The 25,560-nt window shown below is 43.5% G+C and overlaps 1 protein-coding gene across 1 annotated transcript; it reads left to right on the top strand.

The window, feature by feature from the left end:
* The first annotated feature begins 1,636 nt into the window (after positions 1-1,636).
* On the top strand, positions 1,637-24,973 carry hs3st1l2 (heparan sulfate (glucosamine) 3-O-sulfotransferase 1-like 2). Its single transcript, XM_084025479.1, has 3 exons — positions 1,637-1,781; positions 22,085-22,479; positions 23,524-24,973. The coding sequence occupies exons 2-3, from the start codon at positions 22,222-22,224 to the stop codon at positions 24,187-24,189; spliced, it is 924 nt and encodes a 307-aa protein (XP_083881605.1). The 5' UTR covers positions 1,637-1,781; positions 22,085-22,221; the 3' UTR covers positions 24,190-24,973.
* Positions 24,974-25,560: the final 587 nt, after the last annotated feature.

The raw sequence follows: 25,560 nt of genomic DNA, 5'->3' as shown, positions 1-25,560 counted from the left end.
ACAGTGGATATTGTAGGGGGAGAAAATAAGCTGGCTCATATTTTAAATTGTATGAAATAACTGTTAGAGATAATGTGAGGTTAAAGTATATACTTTAATGTTGTTTGAGGTTGTTTACATAAGGACTCATACTCCTTCTTACCCTTGGGGGTGTTCTGTAAAAATGGCTTACAACCCCCAGATGTGGATGTAAACACCATCGAACTAAAACCAAAAGTAATTATTTTCGAGGCGTAGTCATCGTTTTAATTTCAAACCCAATGCGCTGCAAGTTCAGAGACCAAAACCAAAGGGTTTGAATACTTCAAAAGGCCGCACTTGTCAATTAATGCAAACCCACAAAAACAGGCCCTCTGCTCAGCCTCCTGAGGTGCAGTTTAATGTGGATCCAGAGCAGATTAGCAGGCTAAAGCTAAATTCTGTAATCGCTGTGATGGGCTTAAAGGGAAGTGAGGAGGGGTCTGCTCAAGGTTAAACCGCTCGCTGTCTCCTTCTATTACCTGTCAGTGTTCATTCATGCAGTCCGGATTTCTTTCTCTGGACGATGCTCAGTTATTGATTTGGATGGGAAATTTGCCTTTAATTGGGTGTTTTTTGTCTGTAATGTGAGGATGTTAGGAATCCCTAAACTTTTCAAAGGGGAGGAAGGGAAAGTTAGACTATGGTAACCTTTTTAGAAAACATATTTCACTCCACAGGCAGATTTTGTGATTGCAAAAAGAAAAAGCAGACCTTAAAATCTAACCTCTCATTTGATTAGTTCATTCAACATATTCATGCCCCGGTTCTCCGACAATCAACGTCGCAACATTTACCAACAACTTTATCCAAGTGCTGTTAAGTCCCACTCAGCAAACATCAATCAGCAGTTTGTCCTTGAGATGATGAAGTGAAAAGATTTCTTTCTCTCTCCACCTACTGTCTCATTAAATGCCTGTGTAGAGTCAAAGGCAGAAAAATACACGGACAGTGCAAAAAGATTATATATTTTCCACTGATATGGAGTCAAACGAAACAATAGCTCACATAGAGAGATAGAAGCCCATCAGGGATATTGGGGTTGTTTTGTTGCCTTGGTGCTGTCTTGTGTCGGCTCTTGTTAACTTATTTATGATGCAGGGGACTCGCAACAGCAGAACTGAATGAATACGGGGAGGTAAGCAACAAAAAGAAGGGGTTAAAAACAGAGTCAAGCAGGAGGATCAGCTGGAAGAGGAATGGGAGCAGGGAATATGAGGAGGAGTGGAAATGTTTTTGCTTCACGAGTCCTTCAAGGTGATCAGATGAAAGAAAAGAGCTGATGTGAGAGAAATAAAAAAAAAACGACAAGAAGGAGGGAAAAAGGGGGGAGGAAGGAGGAGAGGGAGTGGGGTGTTTCCCTGAGGCGGAGATGTGTTTGTGTGTGAACTAATCTCTCTCTCTCTCTCTCTCTCTCTCTCTCTCTCACACACACACACACACACACATTCCCTCCCTCGCTCCCAGTCACTCAGTCAGTTGCAACAACACGCTCACCGAGGTCGGCAGCACAAAGCAGAGTCGCTCTCCTACCAGCTTACACACACACACACACACACACACACACACACACACACACACACAAACACACACACACACACACACACACACACACAAACACACACAAACACACTCCTCCTCAGTGACGCCCGGGGAGCTTGAAGCACAACTGACTAGAGGAAGCAAGGAGGAGAGAGGGAGAGAGAGGAAGTAGTAAAAGAAGAAGAGAAATTAAAGACACATTTTGGGAAATCATTAATCAGGTAAGACCTATTTTTTTATTACTCTCTTTTGTTCACTCACTGTGTTATTTTAACCACTACACCCCGAGTCAATATTTACACAGAGTGCAACATGTGCATCAGGTGAAAGTCCTACCTTACCCTACCCTTCTCTCTGGAAGTTCATACGCTCCTGGAGGCTGGTCTGTTTCTGTTCTCAGGTTCCGTGAAGAGGAAGTTGGGGAGGTCTTTTTGTGTGTTTGTGTCCAAACATGCGCTGCATGTACACGAGATCAGAGACGGAGTGAGATATGAGGGAAGTGAAAGCGGAAGGAAAATGCTTTGGGAGGATGTTTTAAACTCTAACGAGACAGTGTCTCTGAGGGCACTTCAGGGTTTCCAGCTCATCACACAAGAAATGTGCTTGCTAAGGTTTAATTGCATGGATTACTTGACTTTCTGTGACTCAAGGTTTCGAAATCATTACTTAAAAACTATTTATTTCTACTTATAGTTTTTATATAATTCTTATGATTTGTTTTTTGCTGGTTGACTCAAAGTGCATTTGATGATAATTAAGTCTGGTGAGTCTTGTCATTGACCAAGTCTGAAGTTGGGTTCAGCCACAAAGAGGGAGATGGAACTGGTCGATGGGTCAACATTGGTTTTGTTAAACATGACCGTTATCGCTCCTGATCATGTGCTTATTATTGTGACCGTGACGCTGACAATCTAACCTTGGTGAAGTAGGATGTTATCTTCAATCTTAACCAAGTTGTGTTCATGACCAAATCTAATCAAACCTCTACCAGCGGCGTCACTTCATAAAACTGACTCAACAGTGATTTGTGAGTTTTATGAAGGCACAGATAAATGATAATGTCCAGCTGATAGTGGGTCGCCCCGGAGGGCATGGACGAACGGCGTATTGGGGCGTTTCATTTAAAGTCTTCCTTTTAATAAAATCAAACCTAGATATCTACAGCGTGATTTAACCAAACTTTGCACACGTGACAACTGAAAACAATGCAGTAATTCACCACCAGCACCACTTATCATGACACTCCCACATGACTAATTGGTGAGGCGAGTCTGTGCCACCAAGAAGACAATACTTACTGCGGAGCATCTGAGGGATTTTAACGGACTGTAAAAAGACAACTGGAGCAGATTCAGGTCAGAGAGGCTGCGAGGGGACAGACGTGAGTGTGTTTTGTGTTTTTGACCTTTACTGTGTTTATAAAGAGCGATAAGAGGAGGAGGAGAGAGAGACAGAAGAGACGGAAGAGCAAAGGGATGAATGGAGTCATTGTCTGGTGTGTGTGTGTGTGTGTGTGTGTGTGTGTGTGTGTGTGTGTGTGTGTGTGTGTGTGTGTGTGCTGAATCAGGGAGGTTGTTTTTGTGTGTCTCAAATCAAAGTGTGAGCAATCAGAGGTTAACGTGACACTGAGATGCGGCACGTCCTGGAAACAAAGAGATCACGTTAAATGACTGTTAACATCAGCGAAACTGTTCGTGTGAACCGGTTCTGTTTTATAAATGTTCACTTTCTGAAACTGGGACACAGAAGTAAGTGACTTCCTCAGAAAAACCACCTGGTTCATGGGCAGTCATGTGGTTTCTTTGTTTGTTTTTTATAATAAGTAGAAGAAGAAGTGGATAGTTAGCACGAGCAGTGATAGGTCATCTTTATCCCACGTTCCAATAGAAAATCCATTATAATGCTCATGAAACGAAAAGACAAAAATGTAATAAACAATATTTAGTATCAAAAACAGATGGTTGATCTTTCAGATTTGACTGGACCGTCAGATTTCCAGGTCTTGTAATATTTTGCCAAACATCTAAACTGCTTCTCAAAATCTTTCCCAGTAAAAAGGAAGAATCCTTAATCCTGCAACTGATATTTTCGGCCACAAATTGTAAGCGGAACATTGACATATCAGCTCTTACGTTAATATGGTTCTCTTGTTTGAGTACAGTAGCTTATTTACTCCTCCAACAGTTACATAATTTAACAGTTTCTGATGACCTGGGAGGTCTTCACACAGCAGGGCCGTGATGAATGAATCGAAACAGGTCGAACAGTTGCAGCACCTTTTCAAGAAAAGGTTTGGATGCTCAGGCAGAGGATCCTATCGACGCAGAGCGGCGTATGTCTGAGCTAAATTGTTGTTTTGCTGAGCTACTGTGAGCCAATTCATTCATTTCTCCTCTGAGTGATTTCCCTCGTTTCCCCTAACAGTTACATGGTGTATATGTCTCTGGCTTTTATTTTGAAAGAGTGGAAGGAGCAAGTATGGTTGCCATGGCAATAAAGTTTGCCATCTTGGTTTGGACTAGTCAACCTGTGTGTTGTTGTGGCTACAGTAGTGTCTGTTTGTAATAGGTCCGTTCTGCACAACGTGATTGGGTAATGCCTTCATTCACCAAATGCAAAATTATATCACTTGGTGTTTATTATAATAATTATGAATTAATTAATTGATAACTCATTCACACTTTGAGAGCAGCGAGGGTGACCTGGGGCCAATTCCATAAATAAGAGTTTACTAAATAAACCAGGCTTATTTCAGTTAGTAAGACTCATGTTCAGTTAATTTAGTTTCATAAAGTCAAAAAGTTAAATAGATTAATAAGATATAGACCTACATGTTAACTATATAGTATGTGATATCAAAGGTTCAAGATTGTGGTACATAAAATATGTTTCAGTTACCCCAAGAGAGTGATAATATAACAGATAATAGCTTGATGAATAATAAGTAAATGGTACAATTGCATACACTACTGAGCAGAAGTGTAGTGTAAAAATTCTTTATTTACCTATAGATTTGCTTATTTTTTCATTTTCATATTTCAAAAGTATTTGGTAGTTAACATTTTTTTCATGTTCCCTTCAATTTAATTTAATTAAACATGAAACACGACTCACAAACTAGGAGTATTTTATTTCAAGTGTTGCCACGGTTTGAGATTGTCACACCTCTTTTATTTTAGGTTACTGAAAGGACTTAGGATACATGGCAATAACATGCAGTCAATTATCTTGAAGGCTTCAACCTGACTCCAATAAGTGTGATCGTGTGAACTTGAATTTAATTTTATTAAATTGCTTTAGCCCGACAGATTTGTTCTGTTCACTCAAGTCAGATTTTGGACTTTAATCCTCACGTTTCTTAGCTTGCTTATTGGAACAAGCCCCAGAACAGTAAAGCTGCAATGAGCTAAAGTTGCTATAGAGCTCTGTAGAGCTGAGCTGATGATCATAATTCTCCCTAATCACTACAAGCAACTCCCTTTACAAACCAGTAGTCACCTAATCCATTTTCAATATAAAGATACCAATTCCAACGATAAGCTACGGCTTTAAAAGCCTTGGTTGCCCTTGTTTTTGTTTCTTTAGACTGAAATGTTCTTTTCTTTCCATAAAAAAATAAAATATGACATCACTGGGTGTGGCAACACAACAGTCATTTTCAACCAACAGTGTAAGAAATCTTTACGTGTCTCCTGGGGGGAATCTAATAAAGCCTCATACATGCATTATTTCTCATAACAAATATAAATGTGTTAAATCACACTTCAGAAGAGTTAAAGTGCTCCACAAAGACCAAAACAAAAGAGGATCACAAACCACAGAAGCAATTAAAACCCCGACTGATGGTAAACAAGCGAATCAATGACAAAGTGATTAGAACATAAAACACTGTGGATAAAATGCAGACAAGCAAAGCAGCAGCGATAAACATTTCACCTTAAAACTATTTCATGGTTTTTCATGCCTTTACGTTTTGCCCGTTCATCTCTGAATTCAATCAGTTTGATTTCCCACAAAAAAACGATTACAAAGCTTCGCAGTCGGAGCTTCAGATCCGTGTTTAGATACAGTCCTAATTATGCAGAAAGCCATGCAGAGGGGAGGAATTATAGGTTTTTCAGAATGGCACTTGGATGTACATCCTGTTAAAAAAACAGTGGGAAGAATTAAGGAGGGGAAGACTGGGAGACGGAGACCGTGACGATGGGAATCAGGGACAAATCGTGCAGAATTAGGGACAAAATGAGCAAAGTTCGATGGAAACATGGTGAGACAGAGTGAGCAAGAGCAATCTGGATCAAAAGCCAAATGGATTTTTGTGTGTGTGTGTGTGTGGGTGGGGGGGGGGGGGGGGGGGGGATTAGGAACATGGGACAATTTGAGTGGGAGATAAGAGGCTGAGAGCGACACTGACAAAGACATTGTGTCAAATCTAGGGGTGGAGGTTTGACGTGTGTGTGTGTGTGTGTGTGTGTGTGTGTGTGTGTGTGTGTGTGTGTGTGTGTGTGTGTGTGTGTGTGTGTGTGTGTGTGTGTGTGTGTGTGTGTGAAGGGGTCTCTGCCACCTTGATAGCAGAGTACATTATGGCTGTTTGGGCACATTAAGGGGCATTAGCTGGAGGAGCCCCCTGAATAATGCATGGCCTTTATTTATGAGCAGAGTGCATATGTCCTCTGAAGCGCACTGAACCAGGGTACACACACACACACACACACACACACACACACACACACACACACACACACACACACACACACACACACACACACACCTCAGTCCTCATTTTTCAGTCACTTATAGATGCTTTAAAACAAAAATCACAAAATGGTGACATATATGTCCAAACACAAATATAAGCATGCATATATGTCTGCTCAATGTGTGTATGAGAAAGCATGTGTATGTGTTTGTGTTTATATGTGTGTGTGAGCAGCTGAGTGTGTGCCTGACAATCTTTAAGATACTTCCAAATTCCTGCATGCCGACATAAGAAGCAGCAGACGAGTCCTCAAGTCCAGAGCAGCCAATGAGCCCATTAACGTCCCACACACACACACACACACACACACACACACACACACACACACACGCAATGCACTTTAAAAGAGTCATATTCAGATGACTTCCGACAATCAAAGACTTCTAAGTGACACCGTAACGACTGGCTCTTCTGAGTTGTATGTTCTGAATGTTCCAGCCTCGTCTCACTTTGGAACAAAACTGTTCAGTAACATATCATTTGACTCTCACGAACATTACTGTAGGCATGAAAGGGAGAGCCATGTCATCAGCAGGGGGGTGTTTTCAAACTATGTAAAGGTGATTTAAAGTGGATGAGATATTTTTACTGTTATATTACTGACAGATTCATATGAAGTGAAATGCCATCGACTTTCTGCTAATCAAAACTGACATATTTCAATGACTTACTTTACTGCCTTTGTAAAGGTTTAATGTCCAAATTAGTTGTTGCAGGTTTTAGTTGATTAACTGTGAATAATTAACATCACTGCTGTTTTGAGAAGTCTCTCTTCTGCAGCCGCCGATTCAATTCACAGCAGTGTGATTTTCCACGTACAATCAACTTGCAGACTTGAAATCTGTAAAATGCCCCCATTATGCTTTGTTTCTTTATGGGCTTTAACGATGGTCTCATTTCAGGATGTAGTGGGGTTTGGAGAGCAGGCTGGAGGGAGGCCAGCCACTCAGGAGTTCAATGTTAACTGTGTTTGTAAAACCTTGGGGTGGGAGTTCATCAGCCTGGCAGCCACCATGCTCTGTCAGGGGGAAGGTTCACAGTGACTTGGCAGGCGAACACACACACAGGCATGTACACTGTGGAGGCCATCACACCTCAGCAGCTCTGCTGAATGGCAGATGGAGGGAGACAGCACGGCCACACAATAGTAATTTGGGTTATTATGGTCCCACCCCGTTTTCCTGACCAAGACCTGCAGGCGTGGACCCGACAGCCGAACCCCAGAGAGATGACAGAATTTCAACATTCACTAACCTAAACCCCAATGGGAGGAGAGTTAACCACCATTTCATATCTTAAGCAGTTCTTCTCATTTTCAGGATGTGGCTTTAGGTTGTGTCCGGTTATTTAGGCTGCCTTTTAACAGAAAAGTGTTTCTAACATTCAATCTTTAAGTTTTCTTTATTTTATTTACAGGGCTTAGGGTGTAGCATATAGGGGCTAGAAGCAAGAGTAAAATATGTTTTCTTTAGAGTATAGTCATGTATATGTTTCTACAGTAGTGCAGAACAACAACTATGAATAATACAGATGATTTCATCGTTTCTTCCACATCGAAATCTGCGTTACAATCCATTTTAAGTGTTCTTAATCCGAGCTGCTGCTGTTTTACGTAAATAAGGAAGCCACCAACTATTGAGAGCCACCTTTCAAGCCAGCGGTTAAAGTGATGGTTCGGAGTAAAATGCACCCTAGGTAATTTCCACCATGACATCCAGCCAAACACCCCCTCAGAAGCATTTTTAGCGATGGTCATCATTGGTCAAGATAGGGCGATCAGCCGAATGGCTTAGTACTAGCGCTATAGTACATAGTGTGTATCTCGTGTACACATTTTTATAAATGCTTGTATTATCAGGTTAACAAGTGTTGACAAGTGTTGACCTAATAATACTCTCGCGTGAAACTCGCGTCACGGTAAGAGCTGGGTAAACACGGAAGTGGCGTCTACGCTGCGGTAGCGTTAGTTAGCGTTAGTAGCCGAGGATAGAAGCTATCAGGCAAGTGTTCTTTTAAATAAACTCCTGGTGTACTTACAAACTTTCAAATGCCTCGTTTTGTGAGTACAGACCCTATTGTGTACTACTGCAGAAGTTTGGTAACATTCCATGCATTATTAGTGGGGTAATTTACGAGATGTACAAGATGTACCATCGCGCCAGTACTAAGCCATTCGGCTGATAGCGGCTATCTTGACCAATGATGACCATCGCTAAAAATGCTTCCGAGGGGGTATTTGGCTGGATGTCATGGTGGAAATGACCTAGGGTGCATTTCACTCCGAACCATCACTTTAAGTGTTTTATACTCAAAAGGCATATTTTAGCAACATTGAAAGTGAAAGTGGTTACAAGCTGAACCAACGCACGGCGAAGCACGAAAAACCGACTACAATGACGACACTTTTGTCAGAGGAGGTTATTGCAGATTGAAGAGATGAATTGACTCATTTCAGCTCCATTAATTACGTGATATTGCATTGATTGCTGGAGGGAATTTCCCTTTCACTCGCCCTCCTGCATACAGAACTCGGAGGTCAGCTCTGGAGCGTTGCAGAGCAGCTGTCCTGCGGCTGGCTGGGTTTCAGTGTCTAGCTCAAGGGCACAACAGCAGGATACCATGTTCTGTCAACACACAAAGTTTTCAGACAGAGGGATGATCTTCTCACTAAATAACTTCATTCTTTATAGTTTTGCATTCAAGTCCAAGACTGATAAGTCCCAGGTCCTAAACAAGTCACAGTGCTTCACCAGATGTAATGCCATTTAAAACAACGTAATATTAATATATTACATTAATAAAAAATCATGACTGATTTGAAACAACGACTGAACTTATGTTTTAAAGATGAATAAATTATGTGTCAGCTTGCTTTAAGTAAATAAGTTGATTCAGGAAATGAAGTGGCAGATTTTTTTTATATAACATACTTCCTTCTTTGGGGTTTGGGGATGGTATCAAGTATTTTTCAGTCTAAGGCTCAAGTCAAAGTGCATTGTTGTTAAAAAGACCTGTCAATTTGAAAGACTTTTTTTTTGTCATCAAGTCTTAAGTCATCAAATTTGTGACTCGACTGCAGGCCATAAGACGAGTCCACACCTGCACATGTTGAAGCAGCAGCATTTGAATCAAATTCCCTTCCCTTATTTTGGAGGGTTTTAACGTGTCAGATGTTTTTCCAAACTGAGAAAAATCAGAATTATGGCCGAAAAACACAAAATCTCTCTCTTTTTTTTGAAAAACAGCGACAAGTATCCTTCAAAGGCTCATATCTATCAGACCCCTTGTCCCATGATCGTCTGCTCCTCCCTCCCACCTCCTGGTTGTAATGTCGATTAAAATCAATCAACCCAATCTCCCATATCGACCTCCTCTGTACAGAAACAAAGTCATTAGATACGAATCCTGGCCCGCTCCCAAAAGTTTAGGAAAAAAGCCTAATCAAAGCGAGGTCACGGAGATCACACAAAGAGACTCCAGAGGGAGATTTGCAGGGTGACCTTGATGGATTCCAGACAGTATGGGAGCTCACATCGCAAGCTGGGTGGCAATATGTATGTATGTGTGTGTGTGTGATGTTAGTGAAGTCTCTCATTAATTCCCAGTTGCAGAGACGGCCTGAGGACTGTGTGTGTGCTGTGGTGTGACAGGGAGGAAGGCGATGGTGTGTGGGGGTTAAGTACGAAGGCAATAAAGCCATTTAAGAGTCATAAAGTGCTTGGCCAATCAAAACCGCCCCCTGCTAGGCACCTCATGTGCTCCGCTGTGTGCATGTGTGTGTGTGTGTGTGTGTGTGTGGAAGCCAGAAAAAGTGCGACTGAGTAGGGGAAGGAGTTTGTGCATCCACGTTTGCAACAGTGTGTCATTTGTGTGTGTGTGTGTGTGTGTGTGTGTGTGTGTGTGTGTGTGTGTGTGTGTGTGTGTGTGTGTGTGTGTGTGTGTGTGCGTGTGTGCGTGCTGAGGGGGCGAGCGAGCCAGTCTGGAGAGTCAGTGGGGTACTGAGCTCAAAGAGAGAAAGAAAGGAAGGAGGAAAGGAACGATGCACCACCAGTGGCGCTCTGTGGAAATAGCCAGCGAGCGGATGCAGTGATTAGAGTGTAATTTGTCAGACTAAATCACAATGTGGTGTAAGTACATGTGCACCTACGTCTCTGCCTGGGAGTCAGACTTTTGGACTAATTTGTAGCCACCGCAGGGCTCTTCTGGTTCGGCTGGCAGATGCAGCTTCTGCAACAGTTTAAACTGCACATTTAAAGAATCTAAAGCGGCCTGCGAGTTAAAAGTCCCCCATGTCCTAATGATCCACAGACACAGAAGGGAACTTTCTTCCTTCATCCGTCGTCCTTTTCACATTTTACCGGTGTCATTACAAAAAGTCAGAACTGTTCATCAAACCGCAACCAAGCAGATCAATGGATGACCAACGAAGTGTGTATTGTATTCTGTGTCCAATAGTATCGAGCATGTTTATCGAAATATCTGTTTGACTTTGACATATACATGACATCCGTCACATTCAAGTCCTCGACCAATGAGTTCACACAACGATTAAGCCGATCAAAGCAGGGGAAAGCTCTGTATTTCCAGTCTGTTGTCATTCCCAGGGCGTCAAATACCAACGCTTTGTTCTGCACCTCGCTGCCTGATACCGACACACAAAGCACCCTTTAGCATCAGACGCAAACCTATTTATTTGAATTTGCTATTAACTGTGTGTTTACATGGACCGTAGTGGAGTGTCATGAGCCCCTTTTACACAGATCAAAATGAAGGTGTTTATATTTGAATGAGCTCTAACAGCAGCGACCGGGGTATCTGTCTCTCTTAGGGCTGAACAGTTGAGACAGCAATCAGACTAATCACCCATTTTGGCCAACAAAGCCACCAGCAGCCGGTTTGCTTTATTACTGCCGCCGTAGGGCACCGTTTGGCAGTAACACCACCCCAAATGTGGCATCATGTGGAACCACCACCCTCCTTCTCGCACTCTTTCTTCTTTTCCATCCCTCCTCTCAACCTCCCCACTTTAATAATCCTCCTTCCCTGGGGTCTACTGCCCAGGTGATCCAAACAACCGTTGCCATGGTAAGCCACCAGCAGGAGTCCAAACACACCTGATGATGCTGGTACATCGCAGACTCATTCTCTTCATCCATCACTCACTTTCCACTCTTCTTCCTCCAACCCTCAAATCCTCATTTTGACATAAACACCATCTGCTTTTTTACTCCCCCTCTCTCTCACTTGGTTTTGTTTTGTTTTCCTTCTGCGTGTGCAGCATTTAACCCAGACAAAAACACGGTTCGGGACCCAGATAATATTCGGGGCTCACTGGCCCGTGATGAAATTGACCAGACACAACTTGCCCGCCTCCATCTGTCAGCTCGCCCTCGTTCCAGACGCCCATATGTACACAAGTATGACACTCCAAACGCAGCAAACGACCCTGAATTCCCCCGGAAGAAAAACAAGTCGATTGGTGTCTGCTGACCTCGTCGATGTGGCAAGAGCGACGCACCCAAATCCCCCCCCCCAAGTATCAGTGTGTGTGTGTGTGTGTGTGTGTGTGTGTGTGTGTGTGTGGCCCCCTCGAGTGTCCCGTCACTCAATGACAGTCGGGTTAAATCCACTCTGACAGGTCAGTCTCCTCTCGCTGTCAGGCCAAGCTGTCGGGGCCACTGTCACTGTGAGAGAGACCACATATGTTATGTCTGTAAGTGTGTGTGTGTGTGCGTGTGTGTGTGTGTAAACAAGGATGTTGGCGGTGGGATGGGGACAGGAGTGTTTAGTCTATGAGGCTCCAGTGATTAAAATGACCCCCCAACAGAGAAACCATTAGAGGGCGATCATCCACTAACAACCACATTTACATCACATTAAATATAAACTTGTGTTTTGGTCCTTTGTTTTTGTGTGATATGCTTGATATTCCAAAAATTATCTCAAGCCTACCATCACTACTTCACATCTTCCAGTGAACTTTGGTGGAGGATCAGGCCATGGATCAAAGAACAAACTAGTTTTTGGTGTTGATAACCCTAACTGGTGTGACCTTGGTGGAGAAATGTGTTCTCTTACTTCTTTTTAGTTTCAGAAAAGTGGAAAACTGAAACCACGTTGTTAACTGACATAATATGTCCTGAAACTGTATTTCAACCTTGAACGGTGGGTAAACTACATTATTTGCAAGAAGAAGAGAGGAAGAGAGAAGATCAAGGCAGATAGGGATGTCAAACAGTGAAATCATGAACCTGACACTGGGATGACCCGCCAGGCAGACTGCCTCTCTCTCTCATTCTCTAAACCTAAGTGGCATAGGCTAGGCCTTGTGCCAGGTGGCACACACACACACACACACACACACACACACACACACACCTCAGAAATGCAGACATAAGAGTAGATTGCATGCCCAGACATTCAAGCCAAGCCCAGTTTTAATTAGAGTAAAATTTACACACACACTCTCAGCATGCTTTGCTTTTTTTTTGCCTCTCTCTCTCTCTCTCTCTCTCTCTCTCTCACACACACACACGCGTTCCATACAGAATTACAGCTTTGTTTTTTTATGCATGTATTCACACACAAAGATTCCCTTGATAAAACTGGATTTCCTAATCAGATGCCCCTGAGCACTTTCTGATAAAACAACAGTACCCCCAGTTTTTCTTCTGCTAGCACGCACACACACACACACACACACACACACACACACACACACACACACACACACACACACACAAACACACACACACACACACACACACACACACACACACACACACACACACACACACACACACACACACACAAACACACACACACACACACACACACACACACACACACAGCAGAGAGGGGAAGGAGCAGGCGCATTTTGGTGTTTGATACGGTTGACCCAGATCTTGGAGCGTGCACGGCTGACGACGCAAGGCGGAGGAGGGGGAGATGAGGGGGAGATGAGGGGAGATGAGGGGGAGATGGGGGGAGGGTTTATCTGGGTGGTATGCATGTGAGTGAAGAAGATGAGCGAGTGAAAGGGCTGTGAGGGTGGGCCGCTGTTTTTTTTTCTTTCTAAAGAGTCCAATTTGAAAACTAGCAGGGGGTTGATGGGTAAAAGACGGACAGACCTCAGCAAAGGTCAGAGCAAGCGAGATCGACACACAAAGAGAGAAGCCAACACATGAAAAATGTTCAAATTCCATGGATGTTGGGAGAGGTTTCTAGTAGGACACGGAGGTCCTTGGTATGAAGCTACTGGATTTATAAAGTGATGATGTGTGCTGCTTTTAGTCATGCTAATCCAGTCGCTAACACTTAGCAGCTATGTGGCTATAATCAGTGTTTTATAACAGTTCAGTGTGAAGGATTTAGGGGTCAGATTATTTATTATTGTGTGTTTATAAAGCAAGTCAGTTCTCATTAGCTTGTTCCCGCTAGTCTCGTATTATTGGTGATAATAAATTAACCTGTAGTTCCTTTACTGTAGAACTGTTGTTGAAGTGAGTCAGGACGTGTTGATTGTATCTCAAAATGAATGCTTGCTGAGGGCACCAAATGTGCCATGGAGCCACAGTTTGAGTCTTCACACATGCACATCAAATGCTGACAAATCGTTTGATTGGTTGGTTTCCATTAACCAAGGCCCCCGATTGTTCCCTAAACTAAGTTACCTTACCCTATCTACCCGTGATTACAGTTTAAACCTAACCAAGTTTTTCATGTCTAAACTTAACCAAACCCTTGCGTTGTCAAATCAAAATATGTTTTGGAGACGGTGCAAATAAATACTGTCATACTGATAGTTTTAGAAAACGCATGCCCGTGCACAAGCTGCATGTCAGGACAACGTGTGCAGACGGATTACATATCTCTATCGTGCAGAGTATTTTACCAGAGCACATGGTATTGTTATGAATGCCCATATGTGCTTTGGCAGCACAGATAAATCTGAGAAAGATAAAGAGACTCTTGTCGGGACCTACTACTGTTTTCTGCCCTCTTTATGTATTCTTCTCGACTCTGGATCTCTCTCAGGAAAATCTTCCACTCATTCAGATAATCGAGCATATTTCTGTAGGCCCAGTACCAGGTGCAGGGTGCCTCGAACTCCTCACCCAGATAGAGGGAGTCCTTGGAAGACTCCTCGACTTCAATAGAGACAGGAGAGTTGTTTTCACTCTCTCATCCATCTCTCATGTTTCTTTCGTCTTATCTACCAACTTTTGAGAGAGCTGGCAGTGGATAGGAAGCTTTCTTGCGATTATAAAGGACTTCTGTAACACACTGTGATAGGAACTGGACTTGTAGAGTATCTTTTCTGCCCCCATATATCAACAAACGTCTTAAACCACCATCCAAACCCTCACTGTTCATTGTCCCCCATCTTTTCTGTGCTATAATGGACACGGGAAGGATGCCTGTGATCGAAAAGATTTGGAAGCATGACTGATTCCCATCTTTCTCAGATGGCTTCATCTATTTTGATTACAGACCCCCCTCTGAGTGTTGGCCATTTTCTCTCCAGGCGGGTAATGGGAACCTAATAGGAAATAGGCTTTTTATACATTTCCGTCTGTGGATGTGATGCATGTGTGCTGTAACCGGCGAGTGTGATTGGTCGAGCGGGACACGGCAAGGAGACAAACGGAAGACAGAGAAAGTGTGGCTCAGGTGACGGTTTGCAGGTCAAGAAAGACAAACGGCTACAGACGAAAAGGAAATGAAGGTGAGACCCAGCACGTTAAAGGAGAAGGGAAGGAGTCCAGGGTGTGAAAGAGAGATGGATGAGGGCGGAATGAATGGAAGAAGAAAGAAAGGAAGAAGGACACAGAGAGAGTTTTATCTGACTCTCACAGCCTTGGTGATATGACAGGCTTGGCAATCCAAAGCGTTTCACCATGCCACCCCCTACCAGGGACAATCTTCCTCGCTGCCTCACTCACACACACACACACACACACACACACCTCCGCCCGTCTCCTCCCTCCCTGCCACCCCTCTGTCTCTCCATATAGGATAATCCTTCCCCCACCCCCGGATACCATCACTCAGTAAAAAGATATTTCCAAGGGCCTGGATCGGAGGCAGCCGCATGCTGCGTGCTTGCACAAAAGGCAAAGGCTCTGCACACATGGAGATGAGACGAGATACACTCTCTCACACACTCTCTCACACACACCAAAACTTAGAAGACATGCAGACTCTCCCAATACGCAGATGACAGCATCTGCCTTTCACAGATAATTACACTCCTCCCTCCCTTCTCCTTTTCCCCACCCTCCATCTCATCCAGCCTGGATAGATACTTGTGTTTGTCAATATGGAGAATTCACGCATCATTGAAAATCCTGGCATTGTTGCTGTTGTTTGTTCTCCCCGTCCATGCTGGCTAATGTGAATCACAAGGAGTGATGAGCGGCCTCGCAGTGACTCATGTGAGCCTCATTGAGCAGGGCTAAGAGGCTAACTCAGAGCTCATGGTGATGATAAAAAGAGCCATCCAGCCGTCAAGCAGTGCAAGTGAATATGGCCATTTTGTTTTGAATTTGTGTCATTTACTCTCGCCCTAAATACAAAAAAAAAGCCCAGCACAAAGTGTCCAAAAATACGTTACAATCCTGAGGCACAACCTGCTCTGTTCAGTGATCAAACAGTAGAAAATAATTTAAAAACATGATACAGACAATTATGTACACAAATCCAAGATAAACTAAATGGAAAGGTATTAATGTGTGCTTAAGAAAATGCATTTTTTCCATAATTCATGTTTTTAGAAAAAGAAAAGGATATAGTTCAAAGATCATTCAGTAAAAGGGATCAATCTGTATAAAAATAAGTCTTGTTTTTGAGGAATTTCAACAAAGAGTACTAAGTGCAAATTGGTTTTCCCCCTTTCGTATTTCACAGTGAAGCGACAGAACTCGAACAGATATGCACATTTATCTCCCACAAAAAGTTTCAAGTGCAGCAAAATTGTAAGTGAATTAGGCAGAGGACACTTTTGACCTGTGTACGGAGCCGTTCCTCATTTCGAAATCCAACACTCTCTCCTTTCCACTTCGCCAAGATTAAAAGTTCACTCACTCAAAAATATTTCAGGTCAGAAAGGTGTGCTTTTGTTTTATTTATGAGCAGCGATGAGGCTGCTGCAGGGCATCCCCATTAGCATGGTGCCAGGTTGGTTAGCAGATCCAGATAAACAGGGTTTGATTCAAACATCTATCTAAGAACAGGCTGGGGAAACGGAGAACAAAAGGTGAGGGTTGAAGAGGACAAGGGAAGGTGAGAGGGAGGGTGGGAGGAGAGAGAGAGAGAGAGAGAGAGAGAGAGAGAGAGAGAGAGAGAGAGAGAGAGAGAGAGAGAGAGAGAGCAGGGGGGAAGGTCACGAGGTGAATTAGAAGCGAAGCGACTTGACAGCAGGGGAATATTCCAGTTTACAGGAGTCACAAGGGACTCAAGCAACCACTTAACACAATGCATGTGTCTTACTGTGCCACACACACACACACACACACACACACACACACACACACAAACCTCCACCCCTGGCTTTGACACAATGTCTTCGTCAGTGTCGCTCTCAGCCTCGTCACATCAAATGATGACTGTAGCTGCTCTGAATCTTTCTGCTCTAATGTACATGAGGCAGAGTTCAAATGAAGGCTTGCACTTATTTCCACTCAGTTGTCTATAGAGCGATTAAAAGATGGAACTCTTCAACAACACTGTTACTGTCTAAATAAAAGCAGAAATAAAACACCTTGGAACATCATATTTGGATTATTTGCTGGAAAGTATGTTGAGAGAGTCAGAAAAATAATAAGAAAGGAAAAGAAAAAATTATAATTATTAAAATATAATAAGTCAACAAATTGGAAAAATAGGCTTCTCACAGACTTCAAACTATGGTCTCCTGAGTGAAAGTCCTGAGTTTTACCCTTCCATCCATCCATCATAAAAAAATGTTGTCACTCTTTATACAACAACTCCAAATATATCAGAATGTCTGAAGAAAACATCCACTGAGAATCCGTTGAGTCGGCAGCACTAAGCCAGACCAATCCAGTGAACAATGTAGAGCAGTTTAGATGATGACAACCAGCCACCAAAATTCCACCGAAATTTAAATTGAGCACTGTATATATGGTTCGCCACGAGGATTGATTAAAGGGTAATCCGGTAATTTAGCTCTTCACTCGGAGCCTGTCCAGACCCACTGAACCGTGTGAGGAGAGCATCACTGTGGGGATGTCTTGAAATATTTTGGAAGTCAATTTTGTGGCTCAAAAGGTCTGTTAGATGTTGCTTGTACAAAGTTAAACAACTATATGTTTTCAACTTTTGTTTGACAAACTGGGACCGTTTCTCGAGCCAGTGTCATTTATCAAAACAAACGCCAGGATTTTGTTTAGTTTTAGTTTCACCTGTGAGGAAAAACACATGTACATGTCATCAAGTGGAGCCTCTAAATTCTCAACAATGACTTTGTATTCAAAGGTCAAAAGGGATACAACAACATCAGCAATTTCCATAATAAAATACAGGAAGATGGCCTGTTTTATAGATTATATTGAAATTATTACGGCCTTCAGAAACAGACAAAAAGAAGGAACTGCTTAATCTGTCTCTGGAATAATCCTTTCCCGAAGCGGGTCATGGATTTGTACTAGAGGTAAGATCGGGCCTAAAAAATCCAGCCCGACCCGACCCAGGCCCGCGGGATTAAAGCCCGACCCGGCCCGAACCCGAGCAATTAACTTGATTTGCAGGCCCGAGCCCGAACCAAACCCAAAATTTCATATTTTATTTGTGAGGACTCAGAGTACGTCCTTAAGAATCTAGCGCGGCACTTTAAGAGATAGAGAGAGAGAGAGAGAGAGAGAGAGAGAGAGAGAGAGAGAGAGAGAGAGAGAGAGAGAGAGAGAGAGCGCAGAGAGAGAGACGGGGAGAGGGAGAGCAATTACAGCGCCCTCTCTGTTTTTTTTCCCTAATTATTTATTTTATAACAAGTATTCCTCAGTTTAGTATCTTATTCTCCACACATCGTTTATACATTTCTATAAACATATATTAAAAATAAATAAATAAATAAAAAAAAATAAAAAAAAGTCAGCGAGAGAGAAGCCCGGCCCGACCCGACCCGAACGTAATGATTGACATTTTATACCCGACCCGACCCGAAATTCGGGTCGGGTCAAGCTCGGGCTCGGGCTCGGGCTTAAGATCTTACCTCTAATTTGTACTCAAATTGATTTCACACGTTTTTCACAAGAAGGCCAGAAAATATGTAGAATAAATCCTGAAGCCTATTCTCACTGATCACTGCAACACTGTAGAGAACACACCCACGACACCGCCATCAACAAAGTTGCATTGCAACTCCCATCCACAGTCAACGAAGAATGGCAAAGGTTGCACCATTGATGACGACGACGTCGCCAAGCCAGGGGATGTCACAGAAGGCTGGAGGTGCTCGACGCTCCCTCAAGGTGCAATTAGCCCTCAAGACAGGAACAACACTAGACAGGGTTCCTCCTCTGAACCAGAACATTGTAACACTAATGAATAACTCCTCAACAATAACAACAGGAAAACCAATACGAATAACAGGACGGCTTAACTGTGTGAAAGAAATCCTGTAAAACGTTATAGCTGCAATTTAATTCAACTTTTTTTTATATTGGTCATTTATATTCTAATTTAACTGCCCTCTTAATGACAACATTCCAGTTACAATGCCGTTAAATAGCATTTAAACATCACAGGAAAACATCCTTTAAAATCTGAAGAAGCCAACATAAGAAAGCAAAGCAGCGTTATAGACCAGAATGCAACCATGCAGCCATGTTTGTTTACAAGTGAAACCGGGAAGCAATGAGCTTTAGATGCATGTACTCACCAACAATGGTGGATTCTGCAGATCTTTTCAGCCAATGAGCCATTTGTAGCTGCCAGTATTTCCATGTTGGTTTCTGGGTTATTATGGTCTGAACGATGGCATGCATATCTTGACTTGAATAACTCTCTCTCTCCAGCTCTTACTGTGGTTTCACCACGCGGATGCCTGTGTGACGTCAGAGAAAGCTCAGGTGTAGACGTTGGCTGTGCACCGCAGTACCAGTAGCCGTCGTTAGTGTGATTAGTTACACCTGTTATGTTACAACCTGTGATTGATGAGTCAAACATGTCAAATAAAACGTTTTTTAAAAAAGCAGCAAAACATTGGTTTCTGTGCTGCTCGTGGACAGTCAGGCTAGCTGGTTCCCCCTCTTTCCAGTGTTGGTGCTAAGCTAAGCTAACCGTCTCCTGGCCCAGGTTCGGGGGGGTAGCCAACCTCCTATCTAAAGGCTCGGTTATGCTTCCGCGTAGTGATCACGCAATGGCCACGCAGTTGCTGGGAGACCCTGATGGTTCTGCGTTGGGTTTACGTGTCGAAATGCAATTCAATGCCACACCGGTAGAGGGCGCTATGTTTTTTGTAAAGACTGACCGACCGACCGAGACTCTTGATGTATATCGTCGTTAGCCTCGTTATAGCCTATTTGTTTACCTTCCCGCTTTAAACATCCACTATTTTTCAGTGTTTTATGTCTTTGTGCAAAAGCGACAAGGTGCAAACAATAAAAGTATTTAAAGTTTAAATGGCGGTGTTTATGAGTGGAAACCGGATAGCGGTCTCCAGCGGATGTAGTTAGCGGACCAATCGCAGCCAATGCCACTGCGTTGGTGTTGCGTCGCCTCGACGCGCGTCTAGGATTTTTGGGAGGTGCACGTCAGGCCCTTGCGTTGGACGTAAGGGGGGTCCGCAAGGACGTAAGGGGTCCTCAAGGGGGCTGCGGAAGCATAACTTGGGCTTAACTCCCAGCAAGCCCTTAAAATCTTTAGCCATTACTTTGATCACTAGCTGCATGTGCTTCTGGGAGATTGTTGTGAACTGTGCTGTTTATTGTGTTCTGTTGACATTACACGCCATGAAAGCGGAAATTAGTTTCACCCCAAAACAACGGCTCCTTTCTTAGTTTCACACTAATATTCTTTAAAACACATTCACCCCAGGGTGCTGTGAGAACAAGTCCACCCTCTGTGGTGAAGCAGCTGATCACGTCTGTTTGAACACATGGGGGTCTACATGCTTTTCTCAAGGGCAAGGCGTTAAGAGGTTTCACTTTTCACTGTCCCTGAACATTTCAATAAAAAATGGTTGACCAAAGGTTTGTTTTATAACATCTAATACGCTAATAAGCTGAAACAGTCATTTCCAAACCTCCACACACACATATTGCTGCTTTCAGGATTCACTGCAACTTTACTGTAAAGATGGTTCGACTGAACTCAGAGAGGTGCTGGTGCTCCTTGGGGACATCCCCAAACCCCTTAACAGCATTCATCTTCAATGCATCTCCACTTCTTCTCTCCGTGCTTCAGATGTAGATTAATATTTCAATATCTTCCGGCCATAATCACGTCACAGCCATACACTCCGGGGCTGAAACCTCCAAACTGCTTCGACTGGGACTTTGTAAAACGGCACATTAGAGCACAGAGCCGTCTGAGACATATGGGATCATGAAACAGTCGAGCGGGCGCGCGCGGAGCTGTAGCTGTGCGAGATGAAAAGAAACTGCTCTGCGACGACACCCTTAAAATCTGGGAGTGATGCCGACGCTCCATCCTCCCACGGCTCAAAGGAAACATTTCACATTTTATTCTTCCTGCGCGGATAGTTTTGTGATTTCATTTGAGTCGGGGACACACCTGTTTTTCAAAGCCGTGCATCTTCAGGAGATCCGTTTGTCTCTTTGACTAGAGGTGCTGAAGAGTGCATTTGAAGTTTCTGACAGTGTATTGTACAGTGCATCGCCGTTTATTCATTTTGAATTCTTCTATAGGAGTCGTTGATCTATAAGTCATTATTAGAATCCATTGTTCATGCCAAACTACTTTTGTTGATATGCAAAATAGTTCTTCACGCCTCTCAGCTGAAGTCAGATGACACTCCAGTTTGCTTGATTTCATGGGGAAAGCTGCATTTTTGGGGTTCCATCTGAATCTTTTCCAACTCTATTGGAGATCTCTGGCAAAACATCTTTATATTCCACTATATGTGGATAAATAAGGTTTCCTGAAAGCCTAGAGTAACCTCTTCAAACATACAGTGTGTCTGTGGAAGGGAAGGTGACCAAACAGTATATGGAAATCAAAAGAATCGCTCACTCTCCAGATGCAGAAAGCAGATATACATATGATTTTTCTATCTGATGTCGTCTTAGTTTTCTTTCATTTTATGGATGGTTGTATGCTTTGATTTGTTCCTATGAAGCCTGAAGTGTCATTACTGAATCAGTGTTTTAACTGGACATGTGTTTTAATGTGTGGACCCCAGAAGGATTAGTAAGTGACATGGCAGGAAAGCTAATGACGATCCAATCAAATAAACACATTCACAAATAACTGACTATGATGCTTCCAGGCAGAGCATTAGATATTACTTTCCCTCATTGTTGTTGCTGTTTTCTATGATTTGACTGCTGTTTAGTTGTTTTAAAAGCTGCGGTCTGCATGTCGTACACTGTTATAATCTCAGTTCAGCCCTTAGATTCTCTTTGATCTTGAATATGTGTTTTCTACATTAAAGAGGACCTCATATTTGGCATAGCTTTGTATCTGGCCCTCTATTTCTACCACAGGGCCTGCAATAAAGAGAGCGGTCGAGTGAGACACCAAAGTGGACAATAACTGGGTTTTTTTTGTCTTGGCTCCTAGGCTGTCCAATAGAAGAGCTTCCTCCTGAGGCACCCTGCTGACTGATAACAAGCACAACTCTGTACAAGTACGGGAGCTTATGTGTGTGTGCACATAACCTCCTCCCCACCTCTGTGTGTGTGTGAGCGTGTGGCACCATGCTGTGGACAGTGATACTAGCGCTGCTGGTGCTTCTGCTGCTGCAGACTCAGCTGTCTGTGTGCTTAAGGGAATTACGCAGCGGGGGTTCCAGCTCCCCTGCCTACTCTTCTTCATCATCCTCTTCCTCCTCCTCTTACAATGCCACCCAGCTGCGGCTGCCTGGAGCGATTATTATTGGCGTGAGGAAAGGCGGCACCAGAGCCCTGCTGGAGATGCTCAACCTGCACCCCGACGTGGAAGTGGCAAAGGCGGAGGTAAAAGGCTAATCACTGTACTACCCCCAGTGGTGGAAGGTAGATGTGCTCCATTGCTGTACTACAATTCTGAAATACTTCAGTATTTTTCCTTTTATATTACCTCTAAACAATTACATCTTACAGTGGAAATATTTTACATTTTATTCCACTCCATTATTCAGCTGTAGTTTTCAAATGAAAGCAGCAGTGTAGGTTTTAGTGACATCTAGTGGTGATGTGGCAGATTGCAACCAACTGAACACCTCTCTGCCTCCCATCCCTTAAATGTAAAGAACTTTGTATTTGCTGTTCAAATTAGCTAATATTTCACACAAAAAAACATTTAGAGAAAATCCCAAATATTAAAACATTTTATCTTAAGGTCCTCCACCAGCAGCTGCGTTCCAAATCACACATACTTTCACTTTTAGTACTGCAGCTGCCCTTCCAAAGTGTCAACTGCAGTATACATTTGATTGGGATCTAACACTTCTGCACCTTAAAACAAACCTTGACCCTCTTGCTCATATATTTGCAGTGCAGAGGATTGCAGAAAAGCATGCTGACTGGCTTTTTAGTTTTTTTCTCAGACTCAGTAACACTTACATCCACCAAGCTTTCTAGTTTCATTCCCATCAATAATCTGAAGGGTTTTTTTTACTGAGGGGTTTGTTAATACATCATTCATAGCCTGATTTTAAACATGGCCACATTTTCTTCCTGGCTGTTGACAGATTTATTGAATGATATGAAGACGTAAAAAATCCCTCTCTTAAATCCTTTGAATCTAAAATGTCAACAAAATGAAACAGTAACAGATTTCTGGTCTTGAAATGTATGCAAATTAGTGCCTATACAATTACAAAAATGCATAATTTGCATATTCAAATATAAAATTGTCTTTGTGTAAGTCATCAACTAAGGACCATATAGTTACACTGTTTACCTCAATAACCTGAGGAGTCTCCCATCATAGAAAGGTTTTCCAACGCCACTGCATATAAAGGGGACATTTTGTGCTGCTGTCCTTGTCTCCAGTGACACCTTCCTTCCCTCTGTCAGGTGCACTACTTCAACGTGGAGGAGCACTACCGCCGAGGCCTGGACTGGTACCGGGCCCAGATGCCCTTCACCCTCCCGGGTCAGCTGACCGTGGAGAAGACCCCTGGCTACTTTGCGTCCCCTCAGGTCCCTGCACGTGTCTGGGACATGAACCCCGCCGTCCGCTTGTTGCTGATCGTCCGGGACCCGGCCGAGAGGCTGGTCTCTGACTACACACAGGTCCTCCACAACCGCCTGACCCGCCACAAGCCCTACCAGCCGCTAGAGGAGCTGCTGATCCACAAGGGCCACATTGACCCCGCGTACAAGGCGCTGCAGAGGAGTCTGTACCACCAGCATCTGGCCCGCTGGCTGGAGGTCTTCCCCAGGGAGCAGATCCACGTGGTGGATGGCGACGCGCTCATTCGGGATCCCTTCCCCGAGCTGAGGAAGGCTGAGCGGTTTCTGGACCTGCCGCCCAGGATAAGCCCCAACAACTTCTACTACAACACCACCAAGGGCTTCTACTGCCTCCTGTCTGCGGGGCACGACAAGTGTCTAGACGAGTCTAAAGGCAGGCCGCATGCGCCGCTGAGCACCAAGGCCTTTAAGAAGCTTTGCCGCTACTTCAGGAAGCCCAACAAGCTGTTCTTCGAGATGGTGGGGAGGTCGTTTTCCTGGTGCTGAGTCGGCAGTGAAGAGCAACTGTGGAGAGGCAACACCTTCTGCACAAATAACACCTTCATGGACACAGTGGTAGACAGAAAACTGTGTTTGTGTGTTTTTGTAGGTAGACGAGTGGAAAGAGTTTAATCAGCTCTTGCTGTTGATACCTACTCAGGCATAACTGTGGCCAACTAAAGCAGCACATACAGTATGTGTGTGAAGGTGTGTGGAGGATCAAACTGCCCCGTTGAAGCTGTCGGCCAACACAGACGTTTACCATGACCCTCCTGGTGCCTCCTCGGATCGGATGCACTCGTGTGACGAAGCCACGACACGCTTGCTGTAGCACCCATTCGTCGGGTGTTAAAAGAAACTGTGCAGACCTTGACGTGATGTAGAAATAGTGGTGAAAAGATGATAATGAATTGTTGCACTATGGACTGAAATTGCATTTAAAAAAAAAAACAGTGAATCAAGGTTCCATGTGGACAATTTCAAACAGAAACCAACTCCTCTCTTTCATTTTCGGTTTTCAGTTCAACGGTTGTAACATTTTTGTGCGCTAGTAAAAGGAAATGTGTTAGTTGAGTCATCCTGTTCATTCATTGTTACTTTATAAGACTGACTTTTAGAGAAGCTTTTAGTGAAATTACCTTCCTTTTTAGCTTTTCTGAAATTAGCCACCTTGAAAACCTGTTTTTGGATTCTTTTTACTTTTTTTTTTTTTTTTGACCAAGGCCGATGTATCGATGGTTTATGTATTTTTTTTAAAGATGTCCTTCTAATAAATGTGTTCAGTACCACAGTCTCTTGCCTGACTTGCAGCCTGTTACAAAGATTTCTGGGTTTTAGAAACGTCAAACATGAAGAGTCACAGACAGAAAGCTCCTCTCTCTCTCTCGGCGTATGAACACGTTCTTTATCAGCAGCAAAGTTTGTCTTCCCTTAGAAAATTAGGACTAAAACATCACGTGTCCAGGAATTCACAGCCAGCAACACAAATGAGTTAAACAAGCATTTCCGAGTGATTACCTGAAACCTTGTCACTGTTTGGCTGTGGTGCGTTGCAGGCGTCTCGCTGCAGAAGCGTATGGGAGCTGAAGGCTGACCTCTGGCTGTCACCCTCCCAACGCCCTCCAGAGGGAAACTGTAAAGACAGAGGGAGAGAGAGAGATGTAAGAATAAACAAATGATTCTTGCTCTTTGAAGATGTGAGGCAGTTGCCTCTTTCATGTGTTCCCTGCTGAGGCTCGCGCTCATGTGGACAATATACATCACGTCACATCTGATCAGAGGAAGCTTTACTTCATGTGTTTGGGGTCCCTGAGTTTACAGCAGCTTCACAACCAACTTTATCTCCCAGTGTTTCTCAGCACCGGCGCCATCTCTGCT

Source organism: Eutrigla gurnardus (assembly GCF_963514095.1).
Source record: "Eutrigla gurnardus genome assembly, chromosome: 13".
Lineage (NCBI taxonomy): Eukaryota > Metazoa > Chordata > Actinopteri > Perciformes > Triglidae > Eutrigla > Eutrigla gurnardus.
The sequence above is the reverse complement of the archived record's forward strand: the minus strand, read 5'-3'. Positions and strand labels throughout refer to the sequence as shown.